The sequence below is a fragment of the Nerophis ophidion genome, linkage group LG05, assembly GCF_033978795.1.
Source record: "Nerophis ophidion isolate RoL-2023_Sa linkage group LG05, RoL_Noph_v1.0, whole genome shotgun sequence".
Classification (NCBI taxonomy): Eukaryota; Metazoa; Chordata; class Actinopteri; order Syngnathiformes; family Syngnathidae; genus Nerophis; species Nerophis ophidion.
In genome coordinates, this window is record NC_084615.1 from 6,220,807 (window position 1) to 6,237,025 (window position 16,219).

At 45.6% G+C, this 16,219-nt stretch overlaps 1 protein-coding gene across 1 annotated transcript in view; it reads left to right on the forward strand.

Annotated features, from left to right (window-relative positions):
* LOC133552549 (dedicator of cytokinesis protein 2-like) overlaps positions 1-16,219 on the forward strand; it is a 393,779-nt gene that overhangs the window by 304,570 nt on the left and 72,990 nt on the right. The window contains 4 exon segments of the mRNA XM_061899789.1: positions 96-154; positions 8,848-8,996; positions 9,211-9,296; positions 10,914-11,070. Of these exon segments, the coding sequence (XP_061755773.1) occupies positions 96-154; positions 8,848-8,996; positions 9,211-9,296; positions 10,914-11,070 (451 nt within the window).

Here is a 16,219-nt window from a genome sequence, read left to right on the forward strand (position 1 = left end):
ATGTCGAGGCAGCCCTGACTTTCCCACTCGCTCCTTTTCACATCGCAAGTGTGAAAAGGAGTTTTGGACGTGATTGATTGACTTTTTTGTTTCAGATACGGAGACATGAGGAGACTCATCGGCTTTGCTATACGAGACATTTGGTTCAAACTGGGTAAGAAAGTTCCACACTTTATGTGATATAAGTACAAAAGCAGTGAAGTTTGAACGTTGTGTAAATGGTAAATAAAAAGTCCTTAAATACTTGAAAGTGCTCCTGTCATTTTGAAGATATTTAACTAGTCCTTAAAAACTACAGTGCTCCTGTCATTTATAAGATCTTTGACTTGTCCTTAGAAACCTCAAAGCGCTCCTGTCCAATAGAAGATCTTTGACCAGTTCTTAAAACCGCAGAGTGCTTTTTTTCCATATAGAAGATCTTTGGCTTGTCCTTAGAAACTTCAAAGGACTCCTCTCATTTTGAAGATATTTGACTAGTCCTTAAAAACTACAGTGCGCCTGTCATTTATAAGATCTTTGACTTGTCCTTAGAAACCTCAAAGCGCTCCTGTCAAATAGAAGATCTTTTACAAGTTTTTAAATACTGCAGAGTGATTATGCCATATAGAAGATCTATGGCATGTCCTTGGAAACTTCTAAGTGCTCCTGTCGTATGGAAAATCTTTGACTAGTTTTTAAAAACTGCAGCGTGTTCCTGTCATATAGAAGATCTTTGACTAGCCCTCAAAAACGGCAAAGTACTCCTGTCGAATACAAGATCTTCACCAAGTCATTTAGTCATAGAAAATATGCCATATAGAAGATCTTTGACTTGTCCGTAGAAACTTCAAAGGGCTCCTCTCATTTTGAAGATATTTGACTAGTCCTTAAAAACTACAGTGCTCCTGTCATATATAAGATCTTTGACTTGTCCTTAGAAACCTCAAAGCGCTCCTGTCAAATAGAAGATCTTTTACACGTTTTTAAATACTGCAGAGTGATTATGCCATATAGAAGATCTATGTCATGTCCTTAGAAACTTCAAAGTGCTCCTGTCATATGGAAAATCTTTGACTAGTTTTTAAAAACTGCAGCGTGTTCCTGTCATATAGAAGATCTTTGACTAGCCCTCAAAAACGGCAAAGCGCTCCTGTCGAATACAAGATCTTCACCAAGTCATTTAGTCATAGAAAATATGCCATATAGAAGATCTTTGACTTGTCCTTAGAAACTTCAAAGGGCTCCTGACATTTTGAAGATCTTTGACTAGTCCTTAAAAACTACACTGCTCCTGTCATATATAAGATCTTTGACTTGTCCTTAGAAACCTCAAAGCGCTCCTGTCAAATAGAAGATCTTTTACAAGTTTTTAAATACTGCAGAGTGATTATGCCATATAGAAGATCTATGGCATGTCCTTGGAAACTTCAAAGTGCTCCTGTCATATGGAAAATCTTTGACTAGTTTTTAAAAACTGCAGCGTGTTCCTGTCATATAGAAGATCTTTGACTAGCCCTCAAAAACGGCAAAGCGCTCCTGTCGAATACAAGATCTTCACCAAGTCATTTAGTCATAGAAAATATGCCAAATAGAAGATCTTTGACTTGTCCTTAGAAACTTCAAAGGGCTCCTCTCATTTTGAAGATATTTGACTTGTCCATAAAAACTACAGTGCTCCTGTCATATATAAGATCTTTGACTTGTCCTTAGAAACCTCAAAGCGCTCCTGTCAAATAGAAGATCTTTTACAAGTTTTTAAATACTGCAGAGTGATTATGCCACATAGAAGATCTATGGCATGTCCTTGGAAACTTCAAAGTGCTCCTGTCATATGGAAAATCTTTGACTAGTTTTTAAAAACTGCAGCGTGTTCCTGTCATATAGAAGATCTTTGACTAGCCCTCAAAAACGGCAAAGCACTCCTGTCGAATACAAGATCTTCACCTAGTCATTTAGTCATAGAAAATATGCCATATAGAAGATCTTTGGCTTGTCCTTAGAAACTTCAAAGGGCTCCTCTCATTTTGAAGATATTTGACTAATCCTTAAAAACTACAGTGCTCCTGTCATATATAAGATCTTTGACTTGTCCTTAGAAACCTCAAAGCGCTCCTGTCAAATAGAAGATCTTTTACACGTTTTTAAATACTGCAGAGTGATTATGCCATATAGAAGATCTATGGCATGTCCTTAGAAACTTCAAAGTGCTCCTGTCATATGGAAAATCTTTGACTAGTTTTTAAAAACTGCAGCGTGTTCCTGTCATATAGAAGATCTTTGACTAGCCCTCAAAAACGGCAAAGCGCTCCTGTCGAATACAAGATCTTCACCTAGTCATTTAGTCATAGAAAATATGCCATATAGAAGATCTTTGACTTGTCCTTAGAAACCTCAAAGCCAGGGGTCCCCAAACTTTTTGACCCGGGGGCCGTATTGGGTTAAAAAAAAATTACCAGGGCCCCCGCTATATATATATATATATATATATATATATATATATATATATATATATATATATATATATATATATATATATTAGGGCTGGGCAACGATTAAAAATTTTAATTGAAGTTAATCGCACTATTTCTCTGATTAATCGCGATTAACTGCATTGTATACACAAAGCCCAATAATGAATTCAAAAGTAGTGTGTAGTGCACCTTTATTGGAATATTCTCCCACATGAACAAAAGCGCCAAAACATTTGTTGTGCAAACACAATTTAAATCAGTCCTTGTTAAACAGTAGCAGTTAAATAGCATATTTTATGTAAATCAACTCCAAAAATCTAAATACAAACATTTAAGCTTATTGCCACTGCCAGGGTATTTAAGTTATCCTGTTTGTTATGGAAAATAAATATAATCTACATACAAATCTCTGAGCCACAATCATAACATCTGAACAGGCAATTTCTGAGGTAACAGCAGAAACATTTTTTTTTATCAGGGATCTTATGTTTAAAAAACCTATATTATAGGTAGTGGGCTGTTTTAGGGAATTTTGGATCCAATTATCCTTACTAGCAATATTAATAATGTTGTGTTTATTCTGCGTAGTGCACTTAAAATAATTATGACCATATCTAGGAATTGATATGATGGGAATTTTCCGATTGTTTGCTTGGTGCTTTGATAAACTGAACGCATATACATGGTACTATATTGTGATGTTATGAGCCAGGGAATAAAAGAACTACCCTACCCAGCATGCAACAGGAGTGACGAGCATAGGTTGTGTGTCGCCATGACGGCATCTTGTATGTTGTGATATGCACGCTCTGAAAGTAAACGTTAAGAACTCAGCCAACACTCCTGGTCTGCATTATTCATAAATAGACAGACAACACATATACTCCGCTGCTTCACAGGCCGCTGGATGTAGCCGGCAAAGTATTCCCATGCTAGCAAGCACGCCTCATTCAGTCCAAAACGGCCCAATCTATCCACATCCAGAATTGTCTGGCGGTCGTAAGTGATCCCGGAGTGACCACGCTGTAAGCCAGCCATGAAATTTGCAGAATTGTCCGGTATTTTTGCCAAATGTTCCATCTTTACCAAGAGCCCCTCCACGCCGAAGCTCATCCGGGTGACGCCATCTTGTTAAGAAAAGGCGTTAACAAAATAAAAGCATGTAAACAACATACGCAAATGTGCGATAAAATAATTGTCGGCGTTAATAGATTGATGAGTTAACTCATAATTAACGCATTAATTTGCCCACCCCTAATTAATATATATATATATATATATATATATATATATATATATATATATACATATATATATATATATATATATATATAAAAAACTGTCTTTTCCTTAAACTGAACAAATGTCATGTGTCCACTGCTGTTTAGAAACTCTGCACTCGGAGTCTAATTTATGTTTCCCCAACGATTACGCCATTTTTCCCCCTCGTGCACTAATTGACTGAAAGATGGCCCACTTGCCGCCTTTGTGGCGCGAGCGTGATGATGTCCCGTTATCGCCGGGAAAAGCATTTTTAGACAATATGATTTGCTTGAGCGGCTAGGAGCCTCAGTAACAAGCGGTAGAAAATGGATTGATGGATGGGCGAAAAAGAACAGATTTGTCAGACTTGCCACTGACAGTTTGTTTGTTTTAGTTTCTCCTTTGTGTGTTTAGTAGTTCCTGTCCTTAGTTCCTGTCAAGTGCTCTTATTTTGTCAGCTTTCTGTCTTGTTTCCTGAGTGCTGTGTTCCCACTCAGCTGCGGCTGATTGCCACCTGGCCACACCTGTCGCCAATCAGCCCAGCCCGCTCCGATTTGTACCTGCTTTGTCTTGTGTCAGCTGCTGGGTCATTGTATTGTCTTGTCGTTGCCACATGTCCTTCTTGTGTCTTTGCTACCTGTCGTGTCTGGCATCGTTACAGCTACTACCTGCCGTGCTACATTTTGTCATAGTCGTCGTAGCGGTAAGCTGTTTTTGTTAGCCGTTAGCTGTTTTCAGCTTTTCTGTTTGCTACCCACTAGCTTCCATGCTAAAGTTAACTTTTTGTTTTCTAACTCCCAGTGCTAGCTCCCTTAGTTTGTTATTCCGCCCATGTGCATGCTTTTTGTTTGTTCCTGTTTAGTTTGAATTAAATCATGTTTTCTTGCTCAATGCCTGCCTCCTTCTCTGCATCTTGGGGTTCATCATCAACTAACTTTGACAAGATTAAAAAAATATTAATTAATTTTTTTTTTTTTTTACTTGGTACTACCCGTATCCGGCCTGCAGGCTGTAGTTTGGGGACCCCTCCGGTCAAATTGAAGATCTTCAACGAGTTTTTAATTACTGTAAAGTGCTTCCGTCATATAGAAGATATAGAATAGAATAGAATAGAATAGAAAGTACTTTATTGATCCCTGGGGATCTATGGCTTGTCCTTAAAAACTTCAAAGTGCTTCTATCGTATGTAAAATCTTTGATTAGTTTTTAAAAACTGCAGAGTGCTTTTGTCAGATTGAAGATCTTTGACTTGTTCTCCTCTCTGAGCTGCAACCTTATCGTGGTAGAGGAGTTTGCGTGTCCCAATGATCCTAGGAGCTATGTTGTCCGGGGGCATAAAGCCCCCTGGTAGGGTCTCCCAAGGCAAACAGGTTCTAGGTGAGGGATCAGACAAAGAGCAGCTCGAAGACCTTTATGAAGAAGAAACATCATGGACCCAGATTTCCCTCGCCCGGACGCGGGTCACCGGGGCCCCCCTCTGGAGCCAGGCCCGGAGGTGGGGCACGATGGCGAGCGCCTGGTGGCCGGGCCTGTTCCCATGGGGCCCGGCCGGGCACAGCCCGAAGAGGCAACGTGGGTCACCCCTCCAATGGGCTCACCACCCATAGCAGGGGCCATAGAGGTCGGGTGCATTGTGAGCTGGGCGACAGCCGAAGGCAGGGCACTTGGCGGTCCGATCCTCGGCTACAGAAGCTAGCTCTTGGGACGTGGAACGTCACGTCACTGGGGGGGAAAGAGCCTGAGCTAGTGCGCGAAGTCGAGAAATTCCGGCTGGATATAGTCGGACTCACTTCGACGCACAGCAAGGGCTCTGGAACCACTTCTCTCGAGAGGGATTGGACCCTCTTCCACTCTGGCGTTGCCGGCAGTGAGAGGCGACGGGCTGGGGTGGCAATTCTTGTTTCCCCCCGGCTCAAAGCCTGTACGTTGGACGAAAGGGTAGCCTCCCTCCGCCTTCGGGTGGGGGAACGGTTCCTGACTGTTGTTTGTGCTTATGCACCAAACAGCAGTTCAGAGTACCCACCCTTTTTGGGAACGCTCGAGGGAGTACTGGAAAGTGCTCCCCCGGGTGATTCCCTTGTCCTACTGGGAGACTTCAACGCTCACGTTAGCAACGACAGTGAAACCTGGAGAGGCGTGATTGGGAAGAATGGCCGCCCGGATCTGAACCCGAGTGGTGTTTTGTTATTGGACTTTTGTGCTCGTCACAGTTTGTCGATAACAAACACCATGTTCAAACATAAGGGTGTCCATATGTGCACTTGGCACCAGGACACCCTAGGCCGCAGTTCCATGATCGACTTTGTAGTTGTGTCATCGGATTTGCGGCCTCATGTTATGGACACTCGGGTGAAGAGAGGGGCGGAGCTTTCCACCGATCACCACCTGGTGGTGAGTTGGCTGCGATGGTGGGGGAGGATGCCGGACAGACCTGGGAGGCCCAAACGCATTGTGAGGGTCTGCTGGGAACGTCTGGCAGAGTCTCCTGTCAGACAAAGTTTCAATTCCCACCTCCGGAAGAACTTTGAACATGTCACGAGGGAGGTGCTGGACATTGAGTCCGAGTGGACCATGTTCCGCACCTCTATTGTCGAGGCGGCAGATCGGAGCTGTGGCCGCAAGGTAGTTGGTGCCTGTCGGGGCGGCAATCCTAAAACCCCTTGGTGGACACCAGCGGTGAGGGATGCCGTCAAGCTGAAGAAGGAGTCCTATCGGGTCCTTTTGGCTCATAGGACTCCGGAGGCAGTGGACAGGTACCGACAGGCCAAGTGGTGTGCAGCTTCAGCGGTCGCGGAGGCAAAAACTCGGACATGGGAAGAGTTCGGGGAAGCCATGGAAAACGACTTCCGGACGGCTTCGAAGCGATTCTGGACCACCGTCCGCCGCCTCAGGAAGGGGAAGCAGTGCACTATCAACACCGTGTATGGTGCGGATGGTGTTCTGCTGACCTCGACTGCGGATGTTGTGGATAGGTGGAAGGAATACTTCGAAGACCTCCTCAATCCCACCAACACGTCTTCCTATGAGGAAGCAGTGCCTGGGGAATCTGTGGTGGACTCTCCTATTTCTGGGGCTGAGGTCGCTGAGGTAGTTAAAAAGCTCCTCGGTGGCAAGGCCCCAGGGGTGGACGAGATCCGCCCGGAGTTCCTTAAGGCTCTGGATGCTGTGGGGCTGTCTTGGTTGACAAGACTTTGCAGCATCGCGTGGACATCGGGGGCGGTACCTCTGGATTGGCAGACCGGGGTGGTGGTTCCTCTCTTTAAGAAGGGGGACCGGAGGGTGTGTTCCAACTATCGTGGGATCACACTCCTCAGCCTTCCCGGTAAGGTTTTTTCAGGTGTACTGGAGAGGAGGCTACGTCGGATAGTCGAACCTCGGATTCAGGAGGAACAGTGTGGTTTTCGTCCTGGTCGTGGAACTGTGGACCAGCTCTATACTCTCGGCAGGGTTCTTGAGGGTGCATGGGAGTTTGCCCAACCAGTCTACATGTGCTTTGTGGACTTGGAGAAGGCATTCGACCGTGTCCCTCGGGAAGTCCTGTGGGGAGTGCTCAGAGAGTATGGGGTATCGGACTGTCTTATTGTGGCGGTCCGCTCCCTGTATGATCAGTGTCAGAGCTTGGTCCGCATTGCCGGCAGTAAGTCGAACACATTTCCAGTGAGGGTTGGACTCCGCCAAGGCTGTCCTTTGTCACCCATTCTGTTCATAACTTTTATGGACAGAATTTCTAGGCGCAGTCAAGGCGTTGAGGGGTTCCGGTTTGGTAACCGCAGGATTAGGTCTCTGCTTTTTGCAGATGATGTGGTCCTGATGGCTTCATCTGACCGGGATCTTCAGCTCTCGCTGGATCGGTTCGCAGCCGAGTGTGAAGCGACCGGAATGAGAATCAGCACCTCCAAGTCCGAGTCCATGGTTCTCGCCCGGAAAAGGGTGGAGTGCCATCTCCGGGTTGGGGAGGAGACCCTGCCCCAAGTGGAGGAGTTCAAGTACCTAGGAGTCTTGTTCACGAGTGAGGGAAAAGTGGATCGTGAGATCGACAGGCGGATCGGTGCGGCCTCTTCAGTAATGCGGACGTTGTACCGGTCCGTTGTGGTGAAGAAGGAGCTGAGCCGGAAGGCAAAGCTCTCAATTTACCAGTCGATCTACGTTCCCATCCTCACCTATGGTCATGAGCTTTGGGTCATGACCGAAAGGATAAGATCACGGGTACAAGCGGCCGAAATGAGTTTCCTCCGCCGTGTGGCGGGGCTCTCCCTTAGAGATAGGGTGAGAAGCTCTGCCATCCGGGAGGAACTCAAAGTAAAGCCGCTGCTCCTTCACATCGAGAGGAGCCAGATGAGGTGGTTCGGGCATCTGATCAGGATGCCACCCGAACGCCTCCCTAGGGAGGTGTTTAGGGCACGTCCAACCGGTAGGAGGCCACGGGGAAGACCCAGGACACGTTGGGAAGACTATGTCTCCCGGCTGGCCTGGGAACGCCTCGGGATCCCCCGGGAAGAGCTAGACGAAGTGGCTGGGGAGAGGGAAGTCTGGGTTTCCCTGCTTAGGCTGTTGCCCCCGCGACCCGACCTCGGATAAGCGGAAGATGATGGATGTATGGATGGATGGACTTGTTCTAAAAAAAACTGCAGAGTGCTTCTGTCACATAGATTATATTACATTTGTCCTTAAAAACTGCAGTATTCCTGTCATTTGGAAGATCTTTGACTAGCCCTCAAAAACTGCAAAGCGCTCCTGTCTAATAAAGTCATAGAGACTATGTCATATAGAAGATCTTTGACTAAACAGCCCTTAAAAAGTGCAGAGTGCTCCTGTCATATACAAGATCTTCACCAAGTGGTTCAGTCATAGAGAATATCTCTGACTAACAATAACGTCGGTTCAGTTTTATGATTTTGTTACTCTACCTGAGCTAAATAATGTAAACAACATAAATGTAAAAGTCCTCCCCACAGAACAGTTTCCAGTATGGATGCAAATAAAGGTGGACAATCTGACACAATGTGACCTCGTGTTCAGGTTGTTGGGTCCCATGACTGGACTTAACAACTGGACCTGGACTAAGTCCAGCACGTTGCAGAGTCCGACTGCAGAAGACTTGCTTGACCCGCCCTCTTTGTTGTGCTTTCTCCAGGCAGCCATAAGATCTGTTTCATCCCCGGCATGGTGGGTCCCATCCTGGAGATGACTTTGATCCCGGAGGAGGAGTTGAGGAGGGCCACCATCCCTATTTTCTTTGACATGATCACCTGTGAACATGCGCACTCCGGGAATTTCCACAAGGTACCTGCGGACTAATGTGGGTTTAAGAAGGGATCCACACATGAAGGCTGGAAAGACACACACTCATTACTCACGTTACTGAAGCCTTGATTTCCCCTGACACCACACATAAAAGTCCAACAGACACCTTCATTATTCTTGCATAATTGATTACCCCATCTCCCAGGTGTGCTTGTTTGTCTCACTTTACCTGTCCACTCCTCGTCTTCTGCAGTTCGAGAACGAGATCATTCTCAAGTTGGACCACGAGGTGGAAGGTGGAGGCGGAGACGAGCGATACATGCAGCTACTGGAAACCATGTAAGCCTTTTAGGATGTTTGGGCGGGAAACAAATGAGAGTACGAGTATAAAAGTCACCACAGTATATAATGTATGGTCAGGGGTGCCCATTACGTCGATCGCGAGCTACCAGTCGACCGCGGGGGGTGTGTCAGTCGATCTCCAGCCAGGCTTTTAAAAAAAATAGACCTAAAAATGAGTGATCATCAATCTTCACCAAGACGTCATTTAAATGACATTCACGGTACCGGAGGGTCTTGTGAGATGACGCTGGCTGCTGCAAGATCATTATTATTAAAAATATGACCGAGAGGAAGGCGAGAAACACTTTTTATTTCAACAGACTCTCGCCCCGTACCTTCCGTCAAAACTCTAAAGGCCGACTGCACATTTCCTATCTTCACAATAAAAGCCCTGCTTCATGCTGCCTGCGCTAACTAAATACAGAGTCTCGGAAAACTGGCGTGCACAAGCGATCCCTCAGAAAGCTGGCGTGCACATCACTTGTGCACGCCAGCTTTCCGAGACTCTTATTTTGTTAGCGCAGGCAGCATGAAGCAGGGCTTTTATTGTGAAGATAGGAAATGTGCAGTCGGCCTTTAGAGTTTTGACGGAAGGTACGGCGCGAGAGTCTGTTGAAATAAAAAGTGTTTCTCGCCTTCCTCTCTGTCATTTTTTCATAATAATGAACTGGCAGCAGCCAGCGTCATCTCACAAGACCCTCGGGTGCCGTGAATGTCAATCAAGCAAGCTACGGAATTTGTATGACTTATTGGGGGTCCTGGGACCCCATTTTGAAAATCCTAGCGCCAACATTGTGTGTGTGTGTGTATGTATGTATATATATATATATATATATATATATATATATATATATATATATATATATATATATATATATATATAGATATATATATATATATATATATATATATATATATATATATATATATATATATATATATATATATATATATATATATATATATATATATATATATTGTTGTGGTGAAGAAGGAGCTGAGCCGGAAGGCAAAGCTCTCAATTTACCGGTCGATCTACGTTCCCATCCTCACCTATGGTCATGAGCTTTGGGTTATGACCGAAAGGACAAGATCACGGGTACAAGCGGCCCAAATGAGTTTGGGTCTCTCCCTTAGAGATAGGGTGAGAAGCTCTGTCATCCAGGAGGAACTCAAAGTAAAGCCGCTGCTCCTCCATCTGGGGGGAGGCCAGATGAGGTGGTTCGGGCATCTGGTCAGGATGCCACCCGAACGCCTCCCTAGGGAGGTGCTTAGGGCAAGTCCAGCAAGGAGGCCACGGGGAAGACCCAGGACACGTTGGGAAGACTATGTCTCCCGGCTGGCCTGGGAACGCCTCGGGATCCCTTGGGAAGAGCTGGGCTTCCCTGCTTAGGCTGCTGCCCCCGCGACCCAACTTCGGATAAGCGGAAGAAGATGGTTGGATATATGTATATATGTATTGCACAGCTTTTATAACAGTAAAGATGAACTATTGAGTGAAATGTAAGTGCTGTAATTAAAGCCACAGGGTAATGAAGTGTTTGTTTAAACTTGAATTTATCGATGATTATGTTCCAGACAGAAAACAACCAAACTTAACATGTCTCCTTCCAGTCTGCTGAGCTGTGCCACAGAGAAGCCCGGTTTGAAGCCTCAGGTGCAGCACTTTGTGTCTTTGGTGAAGGGACTCATCGTTCGTCTCCTCGACTACCGCACGGTGATGAGGGACGACAGCCGCAACAACCGCATGAGCTGCACCGTCAACCTTTTGGTGAGTCTGGCTTCTTGCTCCAAGGCTGGGGTCTTTGAATCCTGTGGTCCTCAGCACCTGGACACATTGCTGCGAGCTAGGGTGTTTTTTTAATGTGCCATCATGATCATCTTTTACTGTGTCAGAGCTTTAAAAATGTATTACTTAAGAGCTCTGTTGGGAACATGCTGGTTTGTCTCTCTGTGGCTTTCATGCAAATGGACTGTTTGTCCACACCTGTCTCTGACAGAGTGGCTCCAAGACACCTCATTGCAGAGCTCGGCACATATTTTGACTCGGAGGGCCACGTTAAGAGAAAAAAATGTGTCTGGAGGGGGCCAATATGTATGTGTATAACTGATATATACACATTTAGCTGTGTTTGGGTCATTTTCTTTCAGGAACATCCATCCATCCATCCATTTTCTACCGCTTATTCCCTTTCGGGGTCGCGGGGGGCGCTGGCGCCTATCTCTGCTACAATCGGGCAGAAGGCGGGGTACACCCTGGACAAGTCGCCACCTCATCGCAGGGCCAACACAGATAGACAGACAACTTTCACACACTAGGGCCAATTTAGTGTTGCCAATCAACCTATCCCCAGGTGCATGTCTTTGGAGGTGAGAGGGGCCTATCCCCAGGTGCATGTCTTTGGAGGTGGGAGGAGCCTATCCCCAGGTGCATGTCTTTGGAGGTGGGAGGGGCCTATCCCCAGGTGCATGTCTTTGGAGGTGGGAGGAGCCTATCCCCAGGTGCATGTCTTTGGAGGTGGGAGGGGCCTATCCCCAGGTGCATGTTTTTGGAGGTGGGAGGGGCCTATCGCCAGGTGCATGTCTTTGGAGGTGGGAGGGGCCTATCCCCAGGTGCATGTCTTTGGAAGTGGGAAGGGCCTATCCCCAGGTGCATGTCTTTGGAGGTGGGAGGGGCCTATCCCCAGGTGCATGTCTTTGGAGGTGGGAGGGGCCTATCCCCAGGTGCATGTCTTTGGAGGTGGGAGGGGCCTATCCCCAGGTGCATGTCTTTGGAGGTGGGAGGGGCCTATCCCCAGGTGCATGTCTTTGGAGGTGGGAGGGGCCTATCCCCAGGTGCATGTCTTTGGAAGTGGGAGGGGCCTATCCCCAGGTGCATGTCTTTGGAAGTGGGAGGGGCCTATCCCCAGGTGCATGTCTTTGGAAGTGGGATGGGCCTATCCCCAGGTGCATGTCTTTGGAGGTGGGAGGAAGCCGGAGTACCCGGAGGGAACCCACGCATTCACGGGGAGAACATGCAAACTCCACACAGAAAGATCCCGAGCCTGGATTTGAACCCAGGACTGCAGGATCTTCGTATTGTGAGGCAGACGTACTAACCCCTCTTAATACCAAAATCCGGATCTTGTTTCGTTTCAGTTTGACTCCCTTAGTTCTGTTTCCAGTACCCCTGGGTTTGTGTTTCTTGGTTACCATGTCTGCTGATTATTTTCACCTGCCTCTGATTAGTGTTCTGGACGCCAGGCACTGATCAGTGTCACGAAGTGGCGGTGATGAACCCCCAAGATGCAGAGTTGACAGGCTTGGTACAAGACAACATGGTTTTAATGTTGGTAAAAAAAAAAAAAAAGCAAGGAAAACACGAACCGGAAACCAGGAAACAGCAAACAGGGACATGAGTTAGGATCCAGGGAATAGCTCACAGCTACGTCGATCGCGAGCTACCAGTCGACCGCGGGGGGTGTGTCAGTCGATCTCCAGCCAGGCTTTAAAAAAAAAATAGACCTAAAAATGAGTGATCATCAATCTTCACCAAGACGTCACTTAAATGACATTCACGGTACCGGAGGGTCTTGTGAGATGACGCTGGCTGCTGCAAGATCATTATTATGAAAAGATGACCGAGAGGAAGGCGAGAAACACTTTTTATTTCAACAGACTCTCGCGCCGTACCTTCCGTCAAAACTCTAAAGGCCGACGGCACATTTCCTATCTTCACAATAAAAGCCCTGCTTCATGCTGCCTGCGCTAACTAAATACAGAGTCTCGGAAAACTGGCGTGCACAAGCAATCCCTCAGAAAACTGGCGTGCACATCACTTGTATGCCTAATTTTGTTGTGTTGCCCCGCTGGATGACAAGGTTTTCCAAAATAAATCAACTCAAGTTATGGAAAAAAATGCCAACATGGCGCTGCCATATTTATTATTGAAGTCACAAAGTGCATTATTTTTTTTAACATGCCTCAGAACAGCGGCTTGGAATTTGGGACATGCTCTCCCTGAGAGAGCATGAGGAGGTTGAGGTGGGGGGGTTAGGGGGGTAGCGTATATTCTAGCATCCCGGAAGAGTTAGTGCTGCAAGGGGTTCTGGGTATTTGTTCTGTTGTGTTTATGTTGTGTTACGGTGCGGATGTTCACCCGAAATGTGTTTGTCGTTCTTGTTTGGTGTGGGTTCACAGTGTGGCGCATATTTGTAACAGTGTTAAAAGTGAAGTGAAGTGAATTATATTTATATAGCGCTTTTTCTCTAGTGACTCAAAGCGCTTTACAAAGTGAAACCCAATATCTAATTTTTACATATAAACCAGTGTGAGTGGCACTGGGAGCAGATGGGTAAAGTGTCTTGCCCAAGGACACAAGGGCAGTGACTAGGATGGCGGAAGCGGGAATCGAACCTGCAACCCTCAAGTTGCTGACACGGATGCTCTACCAACCGAGCTATACCGTATAAATTGTTTATACGGCCACCCTCAGTGTGACCTGTATGGCTGTTGACCAAGTATGCCTTGCATTCACTTGTTTGTGTGAAAAGCCATAGATAATATGTGATTGGGCCGTGCCTTTAAGGTTTATTGCTGCTCTGTACTCCTCACCATATCATACATTTTACTTCATGAAACCAATACTGATCATTTTGAAACCAATACCGATAATTTCCGATGTTACATTTTAAAGCATTTATCGGCTTATAATATCAGCAGTTCGATATTATCGGACATATGTAGTTTATTAGTATTCTTCCAGCAGCGTGAAACACCCCAGTGGTGTCGTACAGGTCCAACAAGTGATACCAGGGGAGACATCGAGACAATTAATGCATAGTAAATCAACAGCGGGGGTCACATACATACAAACACCTCTGCTACAATACAGCAGCTGCATCTTAAAAGCCAGTCTGAATAATTTACACACAAGCCAGACCTACAGTAGCCCCCAAAGTACAAAGTTAAAGAGCATTTTCTCCAATATGTTGAGCTGATACGGAGTGTTAGGACGTTCTCATCCACAGCCCTCGCAAAAATGACAAATGATCTATTGCTAACGATGGATTCTGATGCGTCATCTATGTTGCTGCTCCTCGATCTTAGCGCTGCTTTCGATACCGTCGATCATAATATTTTATTAGAGCGTATCAAAACACGAATTGGTATGTCAGACTTAGCCCTGTCTTGGTTTAACTCTTATCTTACTGATAGGATGCAGTGTGTCTCCCATAACAATGTGACCTCGGACTACGTTAAGGTAACGTGTGGAGTTCCCCAGGGTTCAGTCCTTGGCCCTGCACTCTTCAGCATCTACATGCTGCCGCTAGGTGACATCATACGCAAATACGGTGTTAGCTTTCACTGTTATGCTGATGACACCCAACTCTACATGCCCCTAAAGCTGACCAACACGCCGGATTGTAGTCAGCTGGAGGCGTGTCTTAATGAAATTAAACAATGGATGTCCGCTAACTTTTTGCAACTGAACGCCAAAAAAACGGAAATGCTGATTATCGGTCCTGCTAGACACCGACCTCTATTTAATAATACAACTTTAACATTTGACAACCAAATAATAAAACAAGGTGACTCGGTAAAAAATCTGGGTATTATCTTCGACCCAACTCTCTCCTTTGAGTCACACATTAAAAGCGTTACTAAAACGGCCTTCTTTCATCTCCGTAATATCGCTAAAATTCGCTCCATTCTGTCCACTAAAGACACTGAGATCATTATCCATGCGTTTGTTACGTCTCGTCTCGATTACTGTAACGTATTATTTTGGGGTCTCCCCATGTCTAGCATTAAAAGATTACAGTTGGTACAAAATGCGGCTGCTAGACTTTTGACAAGAACAAGAAAGTTTGATCACATTAGGCCTGTACTGTATATACCTTTATATACATATATACATACATATATATACCTGTACTGTATATACCTTTATATACATATATACATACATATATACCTGTACTGTATATACCTTTATATACATATATACATACATATATACCTATACTGGCTCACCTGCACTGGCTTCCTGTGCACTTAAGATGTGACTTTAAGGTTTTACTACTTACGTATAAAATACTACACGGTCTAGCTCCATCCTATCTTGCCGATTGTATTGTACCATATGTCCCGGCAAGAAATCTGCGTTCAAAGGACTGCGGCTTATTAGTGATTCCCAAAGCCCAAAAAAAGTCTGCGGGCTCTAGAGCGTTTTCATTTCGGGCTCCAGTACTCTGGAATGCCCTCCCGGTAAAAGTTTGAGATGCCACCTCAGTAGAAGCATTTAAGTCTCACCTTAAAACTCATTTGTATACTCTAGCCTTTAAATAGACTCCCTTTTTAGACCAGTTGATCTGCCGTTTCTTTTCTTTTTCTCCTATGTCCCACTCTCCCTTGTGGAGCGGGTCCGGTCCGATCCGGTGGCCATGTACTGCTCGCCTGTGTATCGGCTGATCCGCCTCCGCTTGGGATGGTTTCCTGCTGGCTCCGCTGTGAACGGGACTCTCGCTGCTGTGTTGGTTCCGCTTTGGACTGGACTCTTGCGACTGTGTTGGATCCATTATGGATTGAACTTTCACAGTATCATGTTAGACCCGCTCGACATCCATTGCTTTCCTCCTCTCCAAGGTTCTCATAGTCATCATTGTCACCAACGTCCCACTGGGTGTGAGTTTTCCTTGCCTTTATGTGGGCCTACCGAGGATGTCGTAGTGGTTTGTGCAGCCCTTTGAGACACTAGTGATTTAGGGCTATATAAGTAAACATTGATTGATTGTCTTACGTCATTGCCGTCTCGCTCGAGGACTGCAGCGCTAAAATCTTCAAAAATTTCCCTGAACTGTTCTCTCTTCTGAGACGTGTGGGATGATTAATGCTAAATGTAAGTGCTTGTATCGGTCTTCTTTATCCATAGGTGTGTC